At 49.5% G+C, this 26,798-nt stretch overlaps 1 protein-coding gene across 2 annotated transcripts in view; it reads right to left on the minus strand.

Annotated features, from left to right (window-relative positions):
- STX18 (syntaxin 18) overlaps positions 1–26,798 on the minus strand; it is a 112,607-nt gene that overhangs the window by 1,343 nt on the left and 84,466 nt on the right. For both annotated transcript variants that reach the window (XM_044226204.1, XM_044226205.1), the window contains exons 6-10: positions 18,557–18,672; positions 12,518–12,606; positions 3,736–3,794; positions 2,279–2,348; positions 319–399 (exon numbers count right to left, since the gene is read on the minus strand). In XM_044226204.1, the coding sequence (XP_044082139.1) occupies positions 319–399; positions 2,279–2,348; positions 3,736–3,794; positions 12,518–12,606; positions 18,557–18,672 (415 nt within the window). The remainder of the gene's footprint in view (positions 1–318; positions 400–2,278; positions 2,349–3,735; positions 3,795–12,517; positions 12,607–18,556; positions 18,673–26,798) is intronic.

The raw sequence follows: 26,798 nt of genomic DNA on the forward strand, positions 1-26,798 counted from the left end.
CCCTTGGGGTAGGGAGCGGTTTCAAAAAGCTTCTCCAGTGGAGCCCACCCCTGGCTTTAAGGAGCTGGTCCAGCCCTTGCCAAGAGTGACCTCATATGCCTCTCACTGCTCCTTTGGAGGGCCGTGAGTCATGTCTCTTGGTAATAGCGGGGGCCCAGGGTTTGGTGGGGATGGAGATGAGGCTGTGTAGTGCCACCAGGTGAGCCCTGGGGGCTGGGCCCCAGCAAGGCACTTAGGCAGCCATGCCAGCAAGATGACGGCTGCTGCCCAGACATGGTGCCACAATGGGGAGACCTGGGGGGCCCCAAGAGTACTCACCTCTCTGATGTCTTCATTACCCTCCTTGATATTCTCAGTTGCTCCGACTACTAACTGGTGAATGCTGTCAATCTCGGCTTCCTGTGGAAGGACAGTGACAGGTGACCAAAACACTCTCTCTTTCCCTAAGTGTACAGACATCAGAAGCCAGCAGCTGCCCCTTAGGGAGGAATGGGACTTTACACACATGAGCTTATGAGTCCTCACGGTGCCCCGAGGGGTAGCAGCAGCCCCATTTTGCAAAAGGGAAACTTAGGGTTCAGAGAAGTTTAGTAACTCGCCCGAAGTCACACAGCAAGCATGTGGCAGGACCAGGACTGGAACCCAGGGCCTGTGCCCCATGTACCCCCAGCTGCCACCTGCTGTCCCTCTTGGCTGGTCAAGAAGGGACAAACATGAGAGCTGCCTGCTACACAGCAGCCACGAAAAGCCAGGGGCTTTTCTTCTGCTCTTTCCTGTACTCTTTGGACGTCCAGAGACAAACGCCTCCTGGGATGGAGCTCCATGTCCGACTCCCTGCTCAGCAGGAGCCTGATTCTTCCTCTCCTCCCTGGTTGTGCTTGCTCTTGCTATCTGTCATTATCTCTCTTTCTCTCAAGTAAATAAATAAAACCTTTTAAAAAAAGGGGGAGCTGGGGCACCTGGGTGGCTCAGTGGGTTGGGCCTCTGCCTTGGGCTCAGGTCATGGTCTTTGGGTCCTGGGACTGAGCCCGGTGTCCGGCTCTCTGCTCAGCGGGGAGCCTGCTTCCCCTCCTCTCTGCTTGCCTCTCTACCTGCTTGTGATCTCTGTCAAATAAATAAAATCTTTAAAAAAATTAAAAAAGGGAGAAGTTAAAATGTACAAACATTAGCTCCCATGTACTGATGGGCTGCCATGAGCCAGGCATGTGTACCTCTATACCAGCTCTAAGGGTGACACAGGGGACACCTGTTCCGCTCTGTGGAGGGTGGCATAGCTCAGGGCACCCTGGGTTGGAGCCAGTCTATCTGACCCTCCCTGACCTCTGAGCTCTCCTCCCACGCTGAGATGCCTCTAGAAACAAGGCGTGTGCTCTGACAGGGACAGCTGACTTCACTTTTGTATGTGTCAGGAGGCTTCTATGTGAAGGTTAGCATACACACGCCTGAAGAGTTCCTTCAGCGCGCTGTTTAAAAGGACAGCTCTTATGAACCTGAACTTCCAAACTGTTAGGCTTCATGTACCTAATTTACAATGACTCAACTCTGGCTGTGAGGTTCAGGACAGGTTTTGGGAGTGGGGTATCTTAAGCCAATGAGCCCAGTTTCCTACAATGGAGCAAAGTGATTTTGTCTTTGAAACTCTTCCATGATCTGTGGGTATTATAAACAAAAGGACAAACCGATCAGGTCTGTAACAGCTTTGCGTTACTGGCTGGAGAAATTTCAGCAGGGGAGGCAGGTACACATAACATAAAATCCTCTTAGAAGAATGATCCTATTTGCTGTGTGGATGTGACACCTGAGGGCACAGACCTGGTCTGTGGGCCAAGTCTGGGCTCTCGGAAAGGCCGATTCAGAAGCCACTTCCCCAGCAAGTGCTGTGCTGGGGGCTTTCTGGGGGCCCACCTTTGAGACTCACAGCAGCCCCGCAAGGGTCACAGCCCTGCAGAGCCAGCGGGCCGGCCTGGTTCCCTGAGGGCATGAGAACCAAGAGCGACCTGACTCCCGCCACCTTCGTGTGCTCCACCCAACAGCCTGGCTGGGCCCTCAGTTGGGCTGGGCCACCCAAGAGCAGAGATGTCCCTGCCACGCACAGAGGCTGCACCAGGGGGACAGGAGGCCTTCCCCTGAGGATCCCTCTGAGCGCCCATGGGCTGCGTGCACAGGGCTCTGGGTGCTTGGGTGCAGAGACCAGGCCAGCTCAAAAGGAACGGCTGGACTTCACAGTACATTCTTTGAAGCTAACACTTTGAACAACGATTTTTTTTTTCTTTCTTACCTGTTGTAAAACCTTCTCTGTGAAAATCTCCTGGAGTCTGGAAATTTCAACCACTCTCCCTTCAATTTGCCTTCATTTGGGGGTAATGAAAAAAAAGAGGTTACAGACAACCATTAATACTTGGTAGTTCTAACAAGAATGCTACGCATTTCTAAAGGGATTGTCTAAGTGGGAAATGGAGGGGACACCACCACAGCCTCCAGAGAGGGAACTGGACATCCGTGAGAGAGGGACGGGGCACCATGTCAAGCTTGGGGGAGGAGACAGACGTTTTACTCTCGTCTCTCCTCTTAAGTCTCCCAGTTTGGAGGGTATTGTGCCATTTGGAACCACGTCCTCCCCCAGAAGCTGACCCGCAGGGCCCTGGCGTGGAGTCCATGCCCCGGTTACAAAAGGCAGTCTTCTAGAAGGCCTGTACCCAGCCTAGTAACCACAGTAACATGGTGGGGATTCAAAAGAAAGCACTAGAATGTGCTGACAACTCAACTTTGTTATTGCTCAGTAGGTTGAGGGAGAATCTCTCTGCCACTCTAACCAACTTCCTGTTGAAAGGAAAAACTCTGATTCCGTCTGAAAAATCTATCTGGGTTCAGCAACCAAGTGTCTGGGCTTCCTGTTCAGGGGCAGCAAGGGTGTCCCAGGGGTGGCCTGGGGGCTCGAGCAGGCCTAGAAATGAGGATGAGCTCGCAGCCCAAGAGGCCTGCTGTGTAAGGGCAGGGGGCAGCCAATCATCCCAGGGCTTCGAGGTGTGGGAAGGGAGAGCGAGGTGCATAGGAGCAGGCGTGGTGAGGGTGGAGTGTCCGAACAAGGACCAGGAGGCCCACGGAAGAAAGACAAAGGCTACAGAAGAGCACAGGCCGGGTGCTGTCAGAGGGAAACACCTGCATGCGGAGTCCCCAGGGCTGTGTGGGTACAGTGCCGGGAGGCATTTTCTCTTGGGATGAGCCCACAGAGCAGCAGGGCTTCCCATTCAGATGCTTCAAACATTCCTGGGGGAACGGGCCCAAAATGCTTCCCCTGAGGACCAGCCAGCGATGGTTCACATGGGCAAACACAGCCACTTGCCTTTGGTGCCGCCAACCCCAGAGCTGAGGGAACAGACAGACCCTGGCAGAGCCAAGTGCAGGAGGCTCCCTCTGATTCATGGTTCATGACTCACTGGGAGTCATGAGGCGCAAACAACCCCCATGGGCCCCCCCTCCACAGTATTTGGTGCAATCTGCTTGAGGTCACTGGGAACAGCATGAAAGGGGTAATGAAAGGGGGGCCCACGAAAGGGGTGGGGTGACGGAAGTCAGTAAAGTTGGGCACCTGCCTTCACCTCCAAATGGCTTGGGGAGGGGGTGGTGCATGTGGCCAGGGCCACAAGCGGACACCATGGCACCAAAGTGAATTTATTCCCCATTTCTGGGAAAGCCATCACGGATGCCAGCAGCCTGGAGAAACCACATACACACCTCACTTCATCGAACAGGCTATTCATTTCACCAATGAGGCGCTGGTTTTCTTGTTCAAACTGTGAGGAAATAAACACATGAAGGGTGATGTCATACCCAACACAGCCAGAGGCAAGTGTCTAGCAAGGCCTCTGCACAGAAATCTTTGATCTGCCCTCTAAGGATCACCACCGAGTCCCTCCTTCCAGCATCAGCGTGACAACATCCCTGCGGCTGGACTTGTCCCCACCTGCGAGCCGCCCTGATGCCCAAGAAGGTGACCCTGGAGGCACAGCTGGAGGCCCAGTTGGGGCGGGGGGCGGGGAGAAGCTGTCATCCCTCCCCCTGCTCTCCCCTGGCTCCCACAGGCCTGTGCTGTCTGCTGCTGGGTCCACCTGTTTTAGGTAGAGAGGTGAGGTCCAGCAGCTTAGCTGAGAGCAGGGCAGTGTGATTTCAGAGCTGTGTTGGCCAACCCCATGACCAGAACACAGGCCCAGGAGCCAGAGGAGCTATGTTCCCAGGGCTCAGGCTAGCGATCGGGCTTCGGGATGTAATTTGGGTAAGGATGCTGCCCTAACACGTGGGAATTCGTTGGAGCCCAGGTGACTCTGTGAAGCAGACAGCTCTCCCCGGCCATTCTTGCCAGCTTGACTCTGGCCCAACAAAGGACAGTGTGTCTGAAGCTTCGCCATGGTGTGGGGCCAGCCGATCTCCTCCCCCTCACCTACAGGACCACGCACTCCGCCTTCCCATGCCCACTCAACCCTGGGGCAGAGTTCCCACAGACCCAGCCCAAAGGCCACCTTCTCCGTGACCTATCCCGGGCCCCCAGGCTTGAAGTTAGTTCTCATTTTTCTAACCTTGGCCTAGCACCTTCCGAACATCTCTTAGCATATGTCAGAAGCTGTGCACATCCCCAACTCCCTGTGGGACTGTGAGCTGCCTGAGGGTAGGATCGGAGTCAAACCCAACTCTGAAAAGGCCATACACCCATTCTTCCTTTCACATCTGTTAAAGCTGCAGCTGCAACCACAGAAATTTTCTGAGGATCTGTGTGCGGCAGGCGCTGCACAGGGAACAAGTGGAAGCAAGCTCTCACCATCCAGAGGCTTTGCCATTTGACTGAAGATCCTGCTACCCCTTGCTCCTGCAGGGACTCACAGTCTCCCCGCCACTCCAACCGGCTCCCACTGCACGGTCTCCCTGACACTCCTTCCGGCTTCCCTCACAGGAAGGGAAGCAGCTGTGCTCGCTCACCCCTGTACCTGCCCAGGCTGCTGCCTTCGCTACACCTCCTCACCCCTCCCTGGGTTTCCCTGTCCTCCCTGTGCCTTGCTTACTCCGACTCACTGGAGACACGGGTTGGTGGGGGTGGGGTCACTTCCACGGGCAGGGCCTCTTAACAGTCCTCCACTCATCCCTCCAGCCCTCCACGCGGGTGTCCTCTGTCCCATCTGCCACACCCTTGCTGCACCCATTCTTTGCCTGGCACCTAAGCTCTGTCCTCATCATCTTTCAGTCTCCTCTGGTCTGTCTCCCACTCCTTGAGGGGTCAAAGTGAACTAAGATGCCAGTCACGTCACTTGACAGCACACCAGCCCTGTCCCAAGGCCCGCAGATCAGTTCAGAGGTGTGGCCTTCTCCTGTGGCCTGCTGCCCCCGACCTCTGCACAGGCTGGCGGAGAGCTTGTTAGGCACCTTCCACCGTGACAAGGCACCTGAGGCAGAATGAACCTTTTATGCTTTTCCTCCATCTCTTATCAAAAGCTCCTCTGCACTTGGCCCATCAGCTGCACTTGTTGCCCCCGTTCTGGCATCTTCCCTCCTGGGGCGGGGACTTCTTCTCTGGCCTCTCAGTGCAGGGCAGGGCCTGACAAACCCCATGGCACTGGTCCCCAGCCCCACTGCTTGTTCCAACACCAAGACAACTTTGCTCCACCCCAGACCCACTGGGTCAGAAGACCAGGGACGCAGGGGGCTGGCTCAGCTTGTAGAAAGAGAGAAGTGCTGGGGAAGCACATGCAGGGCCGCCCTAACCCCCCCGGCAGGCCGCCTTGCTGGCTGCTGACAATGCACCCAGATGGCCCTTCTCCTCATGCATGCAGCCGGTTATTTACGGGAATAGAAACTTCATTTCTGACTTTGAAAGTATCAGCTCAGTTAACGGTCAACAGTTACTAAGGAAAAAATACAATTACTTCCGCCTGTAGGTGCTAATTTATTTTCAATAATTCTCCCAGGTACTACTTAGGGTTTTTATTTTTTGCTGGTGGCATTTTCTTATTTTTCTAAAAAGACAAAATATGGCCCTGTCCTTTTAAATCCTCAGCCCTTTTATGCTTTTTAAACTGTTCCTAAGCAAGATTAACTAGGGGTTTGAGGTGGTTTATTACAGGAATGTCCCCTGGGAACAAAGCTCTCTCTTCTACCCCAACTCCAGGGCACGTGGCCCCTGCTGCACATCCTTCTAGGCCTTGAGGTAACTATTACCTCTGAAAGACTCCTGTCAGCCCTGCTCAGAAGTGGGACCAGATTCTGGCTCTCATTTCCTTTCAAGCCTTGGGTTCTTAAGGGCACTGGCAAGAATCCAGTCCCTGGAGGAAGTGGGAGAAACTAATGCCTCAAGGGATCAAGCGGCAATAGCGCTGAGGAGAGAGGTTCGACGAGGCCAAGACCTTCATGGAAAGCGGCCTCCACTGGGGGTGGAAGTTATAATGACACTGTGTTTTCCAAAACAACAAAACCTCTTTCCCACAGCCAAGTGCAAGGTGGTCAGTTCACGAGACCTGGTGGGTCTCGTTTGAGCAGATCAGGCAGTGGCCAGGCCGCTGACAACATTCCTTGCACCAGATCTCAGGGTAGTTTCCAAATCTGTCTCAATGGCAAACCCATACACCTCTCCTCTCATCTGCTGAGTAAGACAGGGAGAGGCAAATGCTGGCCGGCAGGGGCTGGTTGGGGACATGCCTGGGACTTCAGTGAGCCAGCCCCTACAGCCTCGTGGCAACTCCTGGATGACCCTGGACTGGTCACTGGCTTCTGCTGGGCCTGTCATGTGACAAGGCCTCTTTGTCAAGAGAGGTGGTGATGATGCCGAGGGTGGGGAAGAAGGGCTCCTTTACTTTCTAAGCTGGACACCCTTGGGCAGCTAACTTTCCTGTGCCTATCTTCATCACTAAAACGGGATGCTAACACGACTTAGTTAGCAGTTCTTTAACCCACTGAGCCACCCAGGTGCCCTAGTTAGCAGTTCTTAAGAGGAAGATGTGTGAATACCTGTAAGTGGCTTACAAAGCGCATGGCTCACAGGAAGCTCTCACTGAGTGCAAGTTATTATCAATTTCTCTGGAAGTGAGATTCCAGATCTGCAAAATGAGTCATGAAATGCTCTGAAGGCCTCTTCCACCTCTCTGGTTTCAAACTTTAGAGAGCCGCTGTGACTTGAGGTCATCTCACTTGCTCCAGCATGAGAAACACTTACACCACAGTCATTGGGGCTCCCTGGCAGCTGCTGGCATCTGTCCCCCAGGGGGATGGGGACTTCACAAGGAGCGGTACCCAGCAAGGCCTGGGCTCCATGGTCAGCACCAAGGACAAGGGTACCTATAGGCCCTGGGAAGGCAAATTCCCCCGGGGGTCTAAGATAAGGGTCACCCATCCCTGTGAGGCACTGGAGAGGGGGATGTGAGGCCTACATGATGGGTAAGGTGGACAAGGAGGGCCCGAGAGGCATGCCAGCTGCCAGACTGTCTTTGTGGGCCTCCTGCCATGGCTCTTTCCACTCCATCTTGTTTGGTCTCACACCAAAATGCAGTGTCTGCTCTCAGCACAGGCCAACGCCCCCAGCAACCTCCCCCAACCCCTCAACCACAGTGGAAGGCACCACATTTAAAGGTTAGGAATGGGAGCTCTCCATGAAATGGGGCCAGCAACAGAACCTACCACACGGGTGGCACACACTAATGAACGCTCAAGTACCTGGCATGTGGTGTGTGTTACATGCGTGTTAGGAACTATTATTTAACCGCTTGACTCCATCTAGAAGTCAGTTAGACTTCCAAATAGGGGGCCCCAAAAGGGTTTATAATCTGGTTTAAAGGCTGCAAATCCACATTGTGAATATATTGTTACAGAAATCCTTTTCTAATCTTATCCTCTTTACTATAGTTTTAAGAATAAAATCACTCCTACAAAGGCCTTTGAGTATAAAACGAGGCCAGAAGAGGTTATCTGCATTGCAAAGAGGCAAGAGCAGCAAACTGAACAGAAGACTGTGAACCCACAGGGGCTGGAACCCACAGGGGCTGGAACCCACAGGGACTCAGCCCAGAAAGCACTCTGTCCCCTTGGCCCAGGATCTCTCAGGGGTCTTCCAGATAGGATTTCTCTGTGCCAAACAGCTTCATACCCATGGCTCTGTGACCCTCACCTCCACCCCCACGTCTTCCCCTGTGAACCCGAAACCTCCCCAAGGTGTGGACTTCAGCTCTCAGCCATGTAGTACCCAGATTCTACCAACAACTCTCGCCAGGAGGGCAGCCACAGATCACAAGCCCTGCCAAACAGGCAGCTGGTGCTTCCAGGGGCTAGCACAGGGAACAGGGGCTAGGGACACCTTTCATACAGATTTGAGAACAGAAGTCACACGCACGTCTTTAAAAATCATGCTGAGGAATATATCAATTAATGCAGGTGGTTTCACTTGAAGCAAGAAGAATGAATGCAGCCTTAGAAAAGGAGGTATTTTCTCTAAGTAACATCAGAAAACAATTTGGTTTCACTCAGCCTGACCACAAAACATCTGCTTATATTAATTCAAACGTTAATATACCTGCATCATGGGTTATAAATGGAAATTTACTGTGCAAACCATATAACACTCTGCAACCATTTTGGAACATGTAACAACTGCTCCTATGGGTGAAATAATGAATTAAATTGGTATTATAGGGCTTAATTCACTATTTTACCCTGAGGAAAAATTCCAAAACAGTGATTATGAATTATGACCACAATTTGCTACAACACTTGCCAATTTAAAACCAATAGTGCCCTGCTTCTTTTCATGTTCAGAGTTGAGTGTATTAAGTAAGATTTGGGTTGGCCAGACTGTAAGACACGGAACTTGGCCATCACTCCCAATTAAGGGAGAGGTTAAGTGAGCATTAAATAGGCAGCCCTCAAAGTTCTGAGTCACCTCCTTCTGCCCAATCCACTTGCAGGATCCCCGAACAAATTAGGGAGGTCTTGCTGGTTCTGATGGCTTCAGTCACTGATCCTGGGATCAGATTGGGAACGGTTGGTAGCACGTTTACAGACAGGGACTCAGGACCCAACAAGGAAGTGGAAGGACAGGGCACCAGCAGTCATCGAGTACAGAAAAGCCTAATGATGGGACCCTTTGCTCTTCCTCTGCGTTGTCTACATCCCCTTTTGGAGAGGCTCAGTGAACGCAGGTGTGCCCTGGGGCCAACACGAGCTGAGCAGCTCCCATGGACCCTGCATGCTGCCAGGTACTCTGCATTCCCAGCAATTCTGTGGGGTGGTGGTTCTTGCCACACTCAAGTCCAGTGAGGCAAATCTTCTTGGCCCAAATTACACCGACAGACAGTGATATAAAGAGGATTTGTAACAGACTCTATCGAGTCCCTGAGCCCACGCACTTTTGTCATCTCTTGCTGGGATAGGGCATCAGTGGATTACAGACGTCCTTGCTGCCAGCCTTTCTCTGGCCCATCCCAGCATGCTTTTAGAGGCTTCTAAGGGTCAGGCATCAGCAAGGGTTAACAAACTTCTGCTGCTCACCACTACCTACAGGAGAAAGGCAAACTTCTGACTCTTACTCAAGCTACTTTATTTATGAGGTGTATAAAAGGGGGGGGAACCCTAACAGAAGGTAAATTCTGCCGGCGTACAAGTCATTCAAGGGACAGAGCTATGCGTATTTTTTCTCCAGCAAAGAAATGCAGGTCCTGTTACATTATTTGGGGGAACGTGAAATCATTACTTTCATTAATAAAATTCTGTACAAACTGAAGAGAAACTGAGATTTTAAGGAACTTCTGCCATCATTTGGTTATAGGAGAAGGGTCCCCAATGCACTGCCCTTTGCCTTGCTCCTTCTCCCCGGGACGCACAGTTTCAAACATCAGCAGTAGGATGTCTCCTGCATTCACATCTCTAGCCTGAGCCTCGACTCCTACTGCCCACCAGACATTTCCCACGGATGTCCCAGAGGGTGTCTAAAATGGAATTTGGCATCCCCTGCCCTGCCCAGCCTGCTCTCCCTTCTGACTGCCAGCATCGTTTCTCCAAGTCGGAAAGCTCCAGGCTTCTCCTCCCAGTCCAGTCCAGTCCCCCAGCACCTTTCTCATTCCTGCCTCCACAGCTGTGCCCAGACGCACCTCTCGTTGCCTCCTGACTAACTAGAATCCACACCACAGTCCCTCCCCAGCCACCCTCCATACTCAAGGCTTCCGGCTGCCACATCTGCAGGGCCTGGGGACCACGGAGCACCTACTCAGAGGGTGCACTCTGGAACGCCGGAGAATCTATAGGAAGGCAGGGGCTTGGCAAAGCCACTTGAAGTTGTTGACTTAGTCCCTTAACTCAGAATCACTTTTGCCTGTAAAGAACAAAGATAGCTCTGCTTGGTATTCCAAAGCAAATACCACAGGCTCCGAGGGAACACCCCAAAGCAAGTCCTAGGAAAGTCATAGCCAGTAGTACTATCACTGGGATCAGTTCTATGCTTCTAAGCTGACAATTTTAAAGAGGAAACCAGTTGTCTGGGAGAGAGGGGTGGTAAATGTTTGTGAAACCAGATTGTGTATAAAATACATATGAAATGGGGCGTCTGGGTGACTCAGTGGGTTCAAGCCTCTACCTTTGGCCGTATCATGATCCCAGGGTCCTGGGATCAAGCCCCACATGAGGCTCTGTGCTCCACCGGGAGACTGCTCCCCGCCCCCCCACCCCCGTCTGCCTCTCTGCTTGCTTGTGATCTTTGTCTGTCAAATAAATAAAATCTTAAAAAAAAAATACGTATGAAACTCCACTGAGCTCCAGCTGCCATGTGCATCACCCTCACTCAGTGCTCTCTGCACATGTGCAGCAGTGACCTGAGAGCCTGCGCACAGGCCAGTCTCTCCTACCCTGCGCAGCAGAGAGCTGGCTGCCAGGGAAAGGTGCGGGAACTCGTGAGCACTTGCTGCATGCCTTGGCACCATGACGCACAACCCTCCCAGGCAGCTCGCTCAGTCATCAGCCCCACCGTGGGTCAGTCCTTTATTCAGCCTTGGAGAAGAAATAGCAAGTCTGGAGAGCAAGAAGATTCTGAGCCAGTGCTCTGCCCTGGCAGCTGATATCCTAGGGAGTGGACCCATGTACTGGACCACCCTCACGGGGCCCAGGCTGCAGACCCGTGAGTGTACCACTGCTCAGTGGAGCCTGACTCAGTGGAGGACGACTCCTCTGCCAGGCTGCTCATGTCAGCTTGCCACACAAGAGAACATACGTAGAAGGCTCGGCATAGAGGGGGCATTCGTAAGTACACATAATAGCAGTATTAACTTAGAGTTAGAATGTTCTAGTAATGCATACTGATGATCCTACTCATCAAAAGCACTCATCATTAGAATACTGTTCTAGGCTCTAGGAACATGGCCACGAAAGCAGACAAGCTCCTGCTCTCGAGGCCCTTGTATTCTAGTGGAGGGATGAGGGAATAAAATGGGGTACAGGGACAGAGGGGCTGGGGGCCACTGCAGGTTGGGTGGTTGGGAAGGCCTCTCTGAGGATCTAAAAGTTGAGACCTGCAAGCTATGAAGACAACAGTGAGGAGGAGGAGCCTGGCAACACAGAGCCTCAGTCCACGAGGCTCAAGGCTGGGACGAGACCGGATCCCTCTCTTACTTGACACAGCTTTGCCTCAGAGCTCTACTCCCTCTCTCTTCTGGAAAAGGAGAAAGGTTAGAAATCTGGGGATGGCGGGTTAGTAAGCTCTTCCACTTATTACCAGGACCTTGGGCCAGACACTACTGCTTTTTGCCCAAGTGAACAGGAGACGCTGCTGCGCCCCCACCTGAGCGTGACTAGTGACCGGGTCACAGAGATGATGATACCAGTGAAGTTCCGTCCCCCCTCAACCGCTGCACAAGTTAAGGTGTTGTCATTTGTCAGATAGAGTCACTCAAAGTGTGCCTGTGGGAGGTGGGTTCCCCGCTCTGCAGGTGGAGGACATTGTCACACCAGGGCCACTCTAGGGAACACTGCTCCCTGCCCCATTCAGCTTGGTCATGCCAACGTCTGCACGAAGTGTACACAGACACTGTTGTAAACGAGCCGGCAGGGGCCTGTGCCAGACCTATCCGTTTCCTTTTGAAACTCACCCAGAGAGGACAGCCTACAACTGGCAACTAGACCTCGGCGGTTCCAGTGTTGCTCTTCATTTATCAGTCATCGCTTCTGCTTTCTCCACATTAGCACAACACCGGTAATGCAAACAATTAAAAAGCACCCCAGCAGTAATTATAAAAGACCCATTTAGTCTGGAGAATTCTTTTACTGCAGCTGAAAATAAATCTATTATTAGTAAAATTATTCCAAGGCAATTTCTTCTTTAATTATGCTACTGCAAATTTAAAACTTATGAAAAGCGTATTAAGAATCAGGTGGAAAAGTTGTATCTAAAATATTTATTTATAACTTTGAAAACCTGATATAATAGTCAAAGCAAGGGAATTTAGGATGACCTCCTAACTAACACCAGTTAGTAACACCTGACTGGGCAGAAAAACCTTACCATTTGTATTTCTTCTGGGGATAATTCATCGTCACCTTTGCCCTCTCCCCAGGTGCCCAGTTCAGGTTGTGATTCGGCTGGAACTTTTTCTGTTAAAAGAAGAAGAGGAATGAGGAGGTGGAGGAGAAGGAGGAGGAGGAAGAGGAGGGGAAGAGGAAGAAGAAGGAGGAGAAAAGCCGAAGGCAAAATAATTCATTTTAGTAGAGGAGGGCTTGGGATGCAGGCACATTGTGAACATGGGATGGAACAGGATCCTATAGCTTGTTCCACATCCGGTTACTGAGGCACTACACCACGGTTCCTCTACCACGCTTCGATGTGTGTGTGCATGTGCGTGTGTGCACGTGCGTGGGTGGAGTAGGCACCTCACACAGTGTCAGTGCCACGGTGAACTCAGCGAGGTTGCAAACCAAAGGGACAGTCTCCAGAACCAGTCTTCAAGTGTATTTTTACCTCAAAACACAAACACACTCACACGCTGCCTCTGCTTTCTAGATACTGCCAAATATATGGGTTTTCTCATTCATGAAGATAGAGGAAATGACATACCGCTCCCTAACCCTATTCCTCTCCCAGAAGTAACCAGTGTCAGCACTCTGAGGCGGCCTCACAGACTGGACCTGGCGTGTTCACATACATACGGGGATGCAAGCCCTTGCTTCCCCCACACTTCAGTCTGGAAGTAACATGGGGTTTTGTGTGTGTGTGGGTGCTTCCTGTCTAGCATACTGTTCTGAAACAGCGTTGCTGTTTCTGACTTCCCCATATCTCAGAAGACTATCCTACCTCAGTCACCTAGATCTGGTTCCCTCTTTCAAAGTGCCACACAGCGGTCTGCTGTAAGGACACGAGGCTCCTTGCAAAGCTGCACTGCTGCAGAGGAACCTCGGTTACCTGGATTTCCCGCTGCCGTAATGGCACTGTGTGCCCGTCCATCCTTTGAGCCTCTCTGGTGTACTCCAGGATAGACGTTGAGCACCAACTGCTAAGTGGAGGTGTAGGAACGTTCCAGAGAACTTTTTGACCAAAATCACACAAATGGGGGATGGAGGAGTTCTGAAGTGAACCAACTGCTCAGACTCCTAGGAAGGGCTGTACCACCCAGGACCACACTAGAGAGGCCTGCCCGGCTTGAAGGGAGCTGCGGAGGGAACAGGGGAGTGGGCGCAAGGGATCTGCCCCTGGTAGACTCTGTAATGGGGTGTCTCTTTCTAAAGGCTGATGTTGCATCTGGTGTCTCAATGCTGCCTCTAGGCTTGTCGGGGGCTGCCAAGTACCGCTTCTTTTTCTTTTCTTCCTCAACCTCAGGAAATTTCCCAGAGCTGAGCTCAGCCCCATGAGATGGGCACCAGGCCAGAGTTTCTGTTTTGAGACTGATAAGGGAACAGAACATATGACAGCACCGATTCAGAGAAAGCAGTTTAGGCCAACCCCGTATACAAGGTATCGCTCCAGACACATCATCACAAAAAACCTCCATGTCATCTAGAACATGGCTTAAGTTTAGAATAAACGGTGGTTTTGCTAGACCTGTATTTATAAAAGACATATTTATATCTAACTCACATATAATAAATATACATGCAAATATAATAAACATATAACTGATACATAAAAGAGAGACTGAAGGCACCTGTAGGAACTAGGGGGCTGTGTTTCTGAGCGGAATCTTCAGGCAGCAAACTTCGCACTTCGAACTACTCCCACCTCCATCTCTAGAGCCCTCTGTTTCCTATGTGACCTCATTATGGTATCCACATCAAGCTTTTACTCTGATGTCAAGGGTAAGAACACCAAAATTAGAAATACAGGAACATTATTCACATCAGCTCCAAGGATAAATGGATTCTGAGCTGGAATGCATAGTCTGGTAAGAGGATGTGTGCTCTGCAGGCTGCTGACCTTGGAGCGGTTGGGAGCCACCCCGGCCTGCCACGGCAATAATCAGTGGGGATCACAGCACTCTTCCCGCCACCCTCGGCCCAGCACCAGGCCCCCTGTGCAGGCCCTCTGCCTGGCCAGGCCCCACCTGCCTTGACCGCTGGAGGCCCCGCACTCCTACCCTTTCCATGCACCGTACTGCCAACGTCACATTCCACTCCATGCTTTCTGGCCTCTGCGTATTTACACACACTGTTCCCTCTGTCTAGAATCATTTCCATTTTAGGTCCAGACTCAATTGTTAGGGTATTTCCTCCTGAAGCCCCTCTGGGGGATCTCTGTTTTTCCCACCAGTGGCTTCTCTTAAGGCATTGCTCACGTTCTCGGGGGCTGGAATCTTGTCCTTCCCATCAATTGTGAGCTCCCTGAGGGCAGGAACCATGGCTCACTGGAGAAGTGTAGGAAGTATTCACAAATAACCAGACCCATCTTAACACTAGGGGAAACCAGTGTAAAGAAACAAACTGCAGACGGGAACAGGAAGGTGGCGCCTGATCGGCTCAGTCGGTTGAGCGTCTGACTCTTGATTTCAGCTTATCATGATTTCAGGGTCAAAGATCAAGCCCCTGTTGGGCTCTGCTCTCAGCGGGGAGTCTGCTTCAGATTTTCTTTCCCTCTGCTCCTCCCCTATTTCCAGGTCGATTGTTCTGAAATAAATAAAATCTTAAAAAAACAAAAAACAGGGCCATGCAGACCTCATGCTGGCATAGTAAGAATATGGAAGAAGGTGGCCTAACATCTGATGAGGACAGAAGGGCTGCATGACCACAGAGCTGCTTGATACCAGGGATTGCATGAAAAGTAACCAAACCAGCGGCTTTTTTTTTCTTTTTTAAATATTGTTTATTTACTTATTTGACATAGAGAGAGAGAACAAGCAGGCAGAGAGCCAGGCAGAGAGAGAGGAGGAATCAGGTTCCCTGCTGAGCAGAGAGGCCAATGCGGGGCTCAATCCCAGGACCCTAAGACCATGACCTGAGCTGAAGGCAGAGGTATTTTTTTTTTTTTAAAGATTTGATTTATTTATTTGACAGCAATCACAAGTAGGCAGAGAGGCAGGCATAGAGAGAGGGGGAAGCAGGCTCCCTGCTGAGCAGAGAGCTGAGCAGAGATCCCAGAACTCTGAGATCATGACCTGAGCTGAAGGCAGAGGCTTAACCCACTGGACCACCCGGGTGCCCCAAACTAGTGGCTTAAAAAACAAAACAAAACAAAACAAAACAGGAGTGTGGCAAGCTCTGCCCAAAACTATACCACCTAGTCCTCTCCTGAAGTATTTTTTGTCAAAGTTATAGCTCATGTTTCAAAAGAGGAATGAAAAATAGAACAGCTAAGTTGAAGGATTCCACATAGCCCAGATTTAAGACCTGCAAATTGTAGACACGCTTAGCACAAAGTCAATGGGCAGATGCATAAGCCCGCAGGAAGAGCAGCTAGGGCTGGGGGAACGAGACTGACCCGCCAGCATCAAGGTCGGGATGGACGAAATGTCAAAGGCCCCCAGACAACAGGGCAGCAGCTCAGAGGTGGCTGTAGGCTTCTCCCCTCCCTCACAAATTCCCGGGTGAGCACACACAGGCCTGGGGCTCTGCATGGCCCAGCCCCACGACTCCCAAGTGTCTCCAGCCCTGAGGCCTCCCCTGAGCTCTAGGCTCAGTTTCCACCTGAAAATCCATCAGATGTTCCAGGCCTAGCATGCGCAGACAAGAATTCTGGTGCTGCCCGCCTGCTCCTCCCAGCCCTGCTGCCAGACTCTGCTTCCTCCTGCCCTCCTCCCGGCCGTCCATCGGGCTGCTCGAGTCCCAAGCCCTGGTGCTCCGTCCCTCTGCCTCTCACATCTCCCATCCCACCTACTCACTCATCTGCAGATCCAAAGCATGGCTGGAGTTGGGAGCAATTCTCTCGACCACCACTTCCATCACCACTGCTGCCTCACATGTGACAACTGTCACCCAGCGCCCAGACAGCAACAGATCCGGACGAGCCCCCTGCTGCCACTTCTTCCTCACACGTCTCCATCCCACGCAGCAGTCGGAGAGGCTTGGACTACAGTCTGATCTGCCACTCTCAGCCTAAAAGCCTCCATGGGCTTCTGGCCACACACAGAATCAAAGGCAAACCTTGACCACAGCCCGCACGGCCTGCAGGCTCAGGCCTCGGGCTCCGACCTGTCTGTCCCTGTGCCGTCTGCATTAGGGCCTCCGCCTGCAGACTGTGCACGCGTGTTTCCACGTGCCAAGCTCATTTCCCCCGACACCTCTTCACTGGCTGGATCTTCTGCCTGGAGAAATTTTACCTTCGCCACATCCCCTGTTGCATTATGCTTCACTTTCTTGCACTTCACAGACACCACGTTTTGTCAAAGTAAAGGTCTGTGGTAACCCTGAGTCAAGCAATTCTACGGGCGCCATTTTTCCAACAGCATTTGCTCACTTCATTTCTATGGGTCTATCAGTGTGGGGTATACTGCCATTTAAATAACATAAATTCTTCTCATCCACATACTTGGGATGCTCTTCCATTTATTTGGGTCAGCTTTAACTTCTTTCAACAGTATTTTGTAATTTTCAAAATATAAGTTTTATACTTTGGTTGAACTTATTCCCCAAGTACTTTACTCTTTTTGGTGCTCTAAGGGAATAGTTGCTTTTTAAGTTCGACAGCTCTACAAACCAACCTAAGACAGGTGATTTGTGGAACACCGACTGCACAGGCCAGACACTGCCAGGCCCTTCATACGCGAGCCCATGTGATACTCACAACAAACCACGGCCACATGGTGCCACAAGAAAGCTTAGGCTGAGGGTTTACGTAACTCATCCAGGGTCACAGCTCAGGGCAGAGGCCAGGCTGTGAAACCAGGTCAGTCCGACCCCAAAGTCGCTTCCGTGACCCCCTGCTGCAGCCCTGTTTCTGCTCTTCCCTTACAGACCCACAAACAGGAAACAGATGAAGGTGGAATACACAACGGTAATAGCTTTCTTTTGGGAAAAAACCAACAACATGAACTATTTTAAAATCTGTTATATATGCAAGAATCTGTACAGACAGGAAATTGTGTACATTTTTAATATTCAGATTTTACTAGGCCTTGGGATGCCATGTACCTAAGGGAAAGGGGACTACATAACAAGCATCACTGAATGACCTGAAGGAAAGGGGGGTCTGTGCAGTTGTGGGGACAGTGAGGCTGAGCCAGCAGAAGCAGGCAGGTGCCAGGGTGCAGGGGAAAAGGCAGGAGAGGACTGGCCACAGGGCATCTCAGAGACATCCCAGGACCAAGAGATTGTGGGGGTGGCGGGGAGTGTCTCAAGATGCAAGGAGAGCAGTAAACAAAGGCAACACCAGTGACAACTTCCTACCATCCCCAGGCCCCTAAAAAGTTGGTATCATCACCCCCATTTTAAAAATGGGGGAACTGGTGCTCAGAAGTGCCAGGAGGTGTTAGAGCTGGGACCATGACAGCCTCAGAAGAGACATTCTTCATACCATCCTGTCTCCTATGCGGGGCTCCTGAGCTGAATTGGAGAGCGCGCCCTTAGTATCTGGAGTGCTGGTTGCGTCAGGAGAGAACCTCATGATTATAAAACAACAAGTACTGACTTTAAGATGAGAATATAAACCGTGAGGAAGAGGGTTCTTTGAACCTGACGGGGTATTTCGTATTGCCCAGAGGCATGAGGTTCCTTCTACATGAGGAAACACTTCCACAGTAACTAAAAGCAATCGGCGCTCCCGACCACCTTCCTGCTGCCTCTCGTGGTTTTCAGTGATGGACTGTTTCCAAAGATTTATTAAGCGCCTCCTTTGTCAGGCGCTGTTGTGGGTGCCAGGGTTAGAGCGGTGAAAAAACACAGAACTTTCCTGTCCCTGGACTCTGCTGGTTCTGAGGTGACTGGAGGAACCATCCTGCCCAGCCCCAACAGGTATGAGCTCCTAGTGGGACAGAAAAAAAAGCTGTCCTTCTGTGTTTCCTTTGTTTTATGCAAGTACAAACACCACAAGATGTCTGGGACAGTGTTCCTTTCTTTGCTTTGTATTTTTGCCAACACGTCGTAAGGAAGAGATGCGAGGCAAGACTTGGGTTTCAGTTCATACCTGGGTATTCTTCAGTAGCAGGTTTTTCTTCAGACTCTTGTGAAGGATGCTGTGAACCTTTCTCAGAAGACATGGATTCTCTTGTTTTTGTATTTGGCTCTGGTTCCAGCTTAGATCTAAACAGATAAACGGCAATCATATAATTTGCTGACACAAGACAACAGACGGAATCACGTGTGACCTCTGCACACGTGTCCTGTGCCCTCTGTAGGAGAGCAGGATTGCTAAGCAGCAGCTATCCCAACACACCTCCCGTGGGGCACTTACTACAAGGGACCGGGGCCACCGCCTGCAGGGGAAGGCTGGGCACCCTCACCGAAGCTCGCAGGGGGAAGAATGCAGTCAGTAGGTGCTGAAGGCAAGAACGCACGAACCCACACCACATACTGACACCACACTCAACACGTGCGCGGTGAAGCCTGACTGCTCAACAAATCCAGGACGCGGTTGTTTCACACCAGTGCAGAAGTGTTGCTAAATACACACACACCCACACATCATGTAGTATATGTAAGTAGTATCTTAAATAAATTCACTACAAAAACTCAAGCGACTTGTCTCAGGAACCAAGCCTGTCCTATTTTCCACCTTCAGGGTGAGCCTCGATCTCACCTCACTCAGAGAGGCCTACCCTGACTGTCCCATCTCAAGCAGGCTCCCCCATGTCCCACTGTGCCATAGCCCTTGTCTTCTTCATTGGCAGGCAGCATCTGGGATGACCTCGCTAGTTCCCTTGTTTATGGCCTGCCTAGCTCCACAAGAGGGCACGCTCTCAGAGCAGGGTCCTGGGCTGTCGGCCATGGTCACCGCGCAGCCCCAGGTCCCAGATGGGTGCCTGGCATTCAGTGTTTAATAAATACAGGTTGAATGAATGGATATCTTCTGACAGTCAGTAATTAGCTAGCAAGAGAAAAAAACCTGTTGATTATGAAACAACAAGCCTTGTAACAGATTTCCTGGGACCCACACAGCACTATAAAAATTATGGGTAGATTGCTAAAAAGATCTATGGTGAATTCCGTATTACTAGCCAAGAAGACTACACATAAAAGGAACAATGTAAATATATGTAAGGATGATCTTGTTAATGCCAGCTAACATTCATGGAGGACTTATTATGTATCGGGTATTTTTCTAAGCACACTATATGGATACTTTTTTTTAATGCCATACATCCCTATAGGGTAGGCAATGATCTGACCTTCTTCCAGAGGAGGAACCGAGGGATACGGAAGGGAGGAAACTCGCCCAGGTCAACCATTTCATAAATGGCTGGGCTGGGATGTGACTTAAGGAACCTGTGTCAGAGGCTGCTCATAACAGCTGCTCTGTGGATAGCAGAGTCTGTCTACCCACCATGTTCCATGAATAGGGACTTCTGGTAGAATGAATCAGAAAACCGAGTCAAAGCCAGATAGGGACTTTACAAAATTTTAGAGCCCTTAGTAATGATAAACTATATTTTGAATTTCCAAAAAGGATCTTTCCCAAATAACCTGACTACAGAGACCATTTTCATGGGGCTTTTGGAAAAAGACTAGTGTGCTAATAAGAAAGGCTGTTTAGGAAATGCTCTCCTACAACATTCCTAAAAAAATTTTCCAAAAGTAACTAACATCAACCTCCCTAAGCATCCAGCGATGGTGGCTGGGAAATGTCAGTCTAAAGCTTAGTGCCTCAAAACAGCAATAATCATTTACTCTCCATCAGTGTTTCTGGGGCCAGAAATTTGGGAGTGGCTTGGCCGGGAAGTTCTGACTGTGGGTCCTTTCTAAGGGTGCAGCCTGATGCCAGCTTGCCACATGCCAGCCTGATGTCAGGGGGAGGATTCCCTACCAAGAAGGCTCCTTCAAATGGCTTCCAAGCAGGTGACGGTGGGGAGCCTCGTTCTCTCATCAGGGGTCCACGGGAGCATCACTGTCTCCCCAGAGCAAGCGGTCTCTGAGACTGTGGCAGAAGCCTAGGCACTTTTTATAACAGCGCAGAAGTCATACGCTGTTATTTCTGCCCAGCTGTCATTTCTGCCCGACGCCATGGCCCAGGCAGTTACAATGGTCCCCTCAGGCTCCAGGGGAGGGGACACAGACCTCACACCTCCCTCCCAGTGGAGCAGCGACAAAACTGATTTTAATAAGACCATATGGGATGGGATATGTTTAGACGCAGCCATCTTTGGAAAATACATCTGCTACTCCAAGTATCACAAATACAGAGATACAGTTATAAGGATATTGATCACAGCACTATTTACGATAACAAAACAATGACTTAAATTGTTCACCAAAAAGTGCCAGGTTGATAGGGAGAAGATTCAGGGAAAGAGAAAACACCATTTGTAATAGCCAAAACAAAAGATAAAAGACTAGCAAGGACAACAAACATCACAGTATAGATTTAACAAGAAAAGCCCGAACCCATGTGTGAAAAGCTAAAAGATGTTCTTGAAAGATACAAAAATATCCTGTAACAAATGGAAAGAGATATATTCTTAGATGGGAAAAAGAAACATAAAGAGGTCAGTTCTTGTGGAATTTAAGAAACACAACAGATGAAAATGGTGGGGGTAGAGAGAGGTAAACCATAAAACAGACTCTCAACAACAGAGGACAAACTGAGGGTTGCTGGAGGGGAGGTGGGTGGAGGATGGGCTAACCGGGGGAACGGGGACCGAGGAGGGCACTTGTGGTGACCACTGGGTGCTGTCCGGATGTGATGAATCACTCAGTTCTACTCCTGAAATTCCAAGAGAAACCTAGATGCAGCTTCCAGTTGTCTTCTCCCGCTGAAATACGACAGATGGCACCTAATTCTCCCAGCAACGGGAATGAATGCACATACAGAGTGCTGTCCACACGGAAAGCTCCCTGGGGCCTTGGCATATGGCCTTTTCACTGGGAGTCAGTCATGCAGCTGGGCGCATCCAAATAGCCAGCCTTAGTTACTCAGTCTTCAGTTCCTCCAGAGGTCAAATGCAAATAGTCTGGTCCAAGGCCCCTCTCATAAATCACACAGTTGGAATAAACTCTCTGGTGTGAAGGTCTGAGGCTCCAGGTGTGCAAAAACAATACACCCTCTCATCGCGCAGGATACACCAAAAGCTTGGAGATTATCTTCCAAACACTGGCCCACAGCCAGTTTCTTCACAAGGTGCAGAGTTGGGACATCCTAATGCTATGGAATAAACCTTCTCTGCACAACTTCTACTCCAAGTTTGCTAGAAGTTTTCATCATGAAGGCTTTATGATAACTTTGGGGTGTACTCTTGAGAAAGAAGTAACATTTTGCCAGAGCAGAAAGGATATGGTAGGCCCAGGGAAGCTAGGAATGGGGCCACTGAGTCACAGGATGGTCTCTGCACTCTGGAGAAGTATTGGCTATTTTAATAAAGAATTATTTTATACTTTCACAAGCCACGGATGAGAGTTCCAGTTACGGCACACCTGTCCCCCAATATCTTGTCATTTTTATTTGAGCCATTCTAATAAATATGAGATGGTATCTTGTTGGTTTTTTGTTTTGTTGTGAAACAATCACATGCAGAAAGATCTTCAGTATAATCTGAAGAACCCTTTCTCCTGAACCACCAAGAGTAACCTGCCAACCTGTCCCTTTCACCCCGAGTATTTTAGGGATTTCCTGAAAACAAGAGCATTCTTTGATACAACCAGAATACAACAGAAGAATCACGAATCTTCATGTCGCCACTACTTCCAGCCTCTCCCTGGACCCCATTCTATTTTGCCTAGTTGTCGCAATGATTCCCTTCCTGACAGAAAGATCCAGTTCAGAATCACAAAGGCATCTGGTTGTCATTTGTCTTCAGGCTCCTTTGGTTTAAACACTCCTATTCTCTCTCCCCAAGTTTCATGACCTTGATACATGGTGATGTGCCAGTTATCCTGTAAGACATCCCCTAATCTGAGTGTGTCTGATCTTCCTCACGGCTGGATTCAAGTTGTGCATCTTTGGCATAAAAATTGATATTCTAGTTATGTTCTTTCTCAGAGCATTCCATCAGGCTGCCCATGGTTTCACTTTGAGCACCTGACTGAGGTGGTGGCTGCCAGGCTTCCGCACTATGCTTTCCCCCTTTGTGGTTAAGAAGTTAGGGGGCACGGAGCACTTTAATACTATACACTTTCCCCTTTTGTAGTTAAGAAGTTATGGGGGAGGGAGAGCTAAGCAATTATCAATTTCAAACCCTCAAAGTACTCACTTCTATACTCCTATGTAGATGGACTCACGATGTCCTATTTTATTCAGTGGGTTATCATCTGCTACTATCTTTTACTTGATGCTCAAACTGTCTCTAATTTGGCCAGTGGAAACCCCTTCAAACTGGCTTTGTCCTCCCTCCATGTTCCTATCATCTTTTGAGCCCTTTCTTGCTGTCTGCTGCAACAAAATGGTCCAGGTTCATGTTCTACTTTCCCTGCCCCAGCCCCAGACTGAGCCGTTTCCACAAGGAGCCCTGGTTCCTGGAAGCTGAACCAGCTTCAGAGAAACCAAGATCTGAGTGCTAAGCAGGCTTATGGCTACTGGGGTGTCCCTGCTTCCAGGCCTATTTGCATACCCACCCATACATACTCATTTACAACAATATTTATTTCTATTTCCACCTATGCAAACTGCACAGGAGTACACCCTGGTACCTTTCCTTCCAACCCAACATCGCAGGGTTCATTCTGGCCTCTTCCCTTTCACTTTCCCAACTGTGTGAAACCTGGCTTCTATCATCCTTATATATTTACTTATTTGATAGGTACCCCTACATAACCAACCTGTCATCTCCACTGCCACTCTTCCCCCCACAGGGGCACGTCCCTCTGCTTACTCTGGCTGTGACCAGCCTTGGGAGACTGTGCCCCTCCACCCCCACCCCTGCACTCACTCACCCAGCTCTGCCCCACTCTACAGGGGCAGGACTCCACTGTTTAGGAAGAAGGGCTTAATTGACTTTTAAATAAAGGGCTCCTGTAATGTCTCTAATCCTTTGTGTCGAGAGTATGTTAATGGGCCAGTTTTTAATTTAAAATGAATAAAAGACTGCAATGCAGTAGACAAAGTAGAGAGCATTTTTTCCCCCTAAGTGATAAAAACAGATCTCATTATACACAGAATGTCTACTGCAATCCTCAGGGAAATTACAAATTAACTAGTTGAAGGTACTTTGAAAGAAGCAATTTTTAAAAAGTCATCAGAAAGATCAGTTTATGCCCCATGATTTATTTAAACTGATTTCTCTAACTGAAGGCTGAGCATTTCATAGCTGCAGTCAACACGGTTTCCACCTGGCCAACATCTGTTTCCAGGTCCCTTATTTGAAAACCCTGGGATTCTATTTAAAACTTAAGAAGAGTAGAAAGAGAGAGAAAGAGGGAGAAATCAGGCTTTTCAGTTTTGAAACAAGAAGGTATGTGGAGGAAATTCTTTGCCTTATACACAAGTTAAAAGAAACGTGATTAATATTCCAGAGTTAAGTACGGCTCTAACTTCTTTTCTGCTCCCCATCAAGGCTCTCTGTAGAAAGAAGATATTTTTGGTACAGGGTATTAGATACCATCATTCCAGAAGTGGCTTTCCGACTCAGGTACCCACCCCAGCGCAGGCACTGTGCGCCACAGAACAGGGAATGCCTCCCAGTGCTGGAAGTAAGCCGTCCTCACACCCACACGGGTGTCTACTGGGCATCCGGCCCCAACTGCACAAAGTGTGGTCCACAGACCTGTGCCAGATGACGAACTGGTTGCTACTGGTCGGCTATGAGACAAGCACAAAAACCAAGAGCAAGAAACATTTATAGCAATTTGCCACTGCCACAAAATCAGAAACACGTCCACTGAACAGGGTACAGAGTTGGATGAGACTCCTGTTGTGGGGTCGGCCGCAGCATCGGCTGTGAACCTGACCTGTGCCGGGGAGTACGCATCTGTGTACGATGGACAACAGACAACACACGACAAAAAAGCAGTCCCGCACCTCGAAGGTCTGTTGTGAGCCAGGGGTCAGCACACTTTTTCTGGAAAGGGCCAGATGGTACATATTTTAGGCTTTGGAGAACACAGATGACCTCCATCTTGTATTCTTGGTTTCCTTTTTTGTTTTACGAACCTTTAAAAATGGAACAACAATGTTCAGCTCGAGGGCTGTACCATCACAAGAGAAGGCTGGACTTGGCCCAGACACAGTGGTGTGCTGAACCCCAGTTCCAGAGAGTGAGTGCAACGCAGTCATGGGTCGAGAAACAGGGCACATGCTTTCAGCTCTCGGATAAGTAAGATTTTAGGATGTCTAACACGGTGACTATAGTTCTAACACTATATTGTACAACTGAAACTCGCTAAGAGTAGAACTTAAACAATCTCACCCCCAAAAAACAAGAAAGACAGACAAATATGTGAGATGACAGGTATGCCCCTGGACAAGATGAACAGAAGCAGGAGCCATTCCACAACGTGCCCGTGTATCTAATCACCAAAGCGCACACTGTCAGCATCTTACGAGGTCACATCACTTACACTTTGGTAAATCTGACATTTTTACAAGGGACAAAATCACTGCTATGGACCTCGTATCACATGGCATCACTTAAGAGTTTTCCTTCATCTTTGTCATCATCCCTATCCCTCCCCCATAAAATTTACTTAGCTCTTAGTATGTGCAGGATCCTGGGTTAGGGGGAAGTAAAAGGCACAAGGCTGCCCTTGCCAAGCTTCCAATCTAGTTGAGACGAAGGAACTAAATCATAAATAATAATACAAGTACACTCTGTAAGGATCAGGTAAGCAGGGGAGAGTATGAGTCACAAGAGCACCAGTGCCTTTTTTCAAAAAGGAGGAGGAAAAAAAGAATGTAGTGAAATTTTGATCTTTTGTACCAACTTAAGGGAGTAAATAATAAACGTAAGGTCAAGCCTCCAACCATGCGATCAGGCAGTATTTCCTGAAGTATGCTTGCCGGAGATTCAGGAGTGAAGGACTCCACAGCGAGCAGGGCTTAGGAAATCAAGGTACGGCAATGTACACTCAGTGTTCCTCAGGCTCATTTGACCAAGAAACTATCTTTAGAGTAACACTTACTTAGGTCACCAGAATCCCCTCAGGTACCTTAGGAAACGCTCACATTACCCTTCATTAGAATTAACAGTAGGATCTGCTAATATTCTGGAAATTAACTTTGAGCTACATGGGTAAATGCAGACGGTGCCTCATCCTTCCTCTGTAATGTTTCGTATCACCCAATGTAAGAAGTTCGGGCAGTGGGTTTGATCCTTCTCAAATCTCCCTTGAGACAGGAGAAAACAGCCAAAAGTTCCCACTCTAAGGACATCATAGTACTAGTGAAAGTAAAGTGTTCAAATCTGGGCCTAAACCAGCGCACTTTAAAGCCAGGTCATGGGTAGACACAGGATCAGATAATCCACCCCTGGGTAAGAAAGAAACAGAATTTACAGAGACAGGCCTAACAGTGTAAGTCTGAATCTGTTCCGGGGCTCCTATCTAGCCCACTGTGCCTCCAGAGACAATCCTCTGAACTCCCAGAAATGAACATCGGAGGTTTGTTCTGGTTTCTAGACAGCCACCTTAAACCTCTTCCCCAAGAAAAAGCCAATAAGACAGGACCTGATTACTTTCTGAAAAGAGGAAATGTTTCTGATTAATTCAGATGGCTTTTAGAGTATATTCCTGAGAAGGCATGTGATAGTTAAATTATAACCAAAAGATTAGTGCTTTAAGATGGTTAGGATGATAAAGGGCATATTTTAAACCCTTTTGGGAAGACAAGGTCACTTATACCGATGTTGTGTCCAACGGACACAACCATGTTGTGTCCACAACCTTTTCAACTTATAGGCTCTGGCTGTGTAGACCTGAGGAGCCAGGCATTAGTGACCATGCCTCACTCCTTCCCTCACTCAAGAACCATTAATTGAGCACCTACTTTGTGGCAGCCTCTGATCAAGGTCCTGGGAGAGCCAGAGATGGAAGACACAGTGTCTCTGCCTTCAAAGGGCTCAAGGTCTTAGCGCAGGAGAAAGAAGAGACACGAGACCACAGTGAAAGTTCTTACTGGCCGTCAGGTCCAGCTGAAGACAACCGGCAGCAGGTGCCACTGCCAACTTAGAGAGCACAGCTGCTGGGGAGCGGGAGAAAAAAGTCACACTTGACAATGGTGCTACCCTTCTAAGAAAACACAGAGAGAGAACAGCAGAAAGATCAGCTGAGACCACTTCTGGCTTAAT

Source organism: Neovison vison, chromosome 11 (assembly GCF_020171115.1).
Source record: "Neovison vison isolate M4711 chromosome 11, ASM_NN_V1, whole genome shotgun sequence".
NCBI classification, from domain to species: domain Eukaryota; kingdom Metazoa; phylum Chordata; class Mammalia; order Carnivora; family Mustelidae; genus Neogale; species Neogale vison.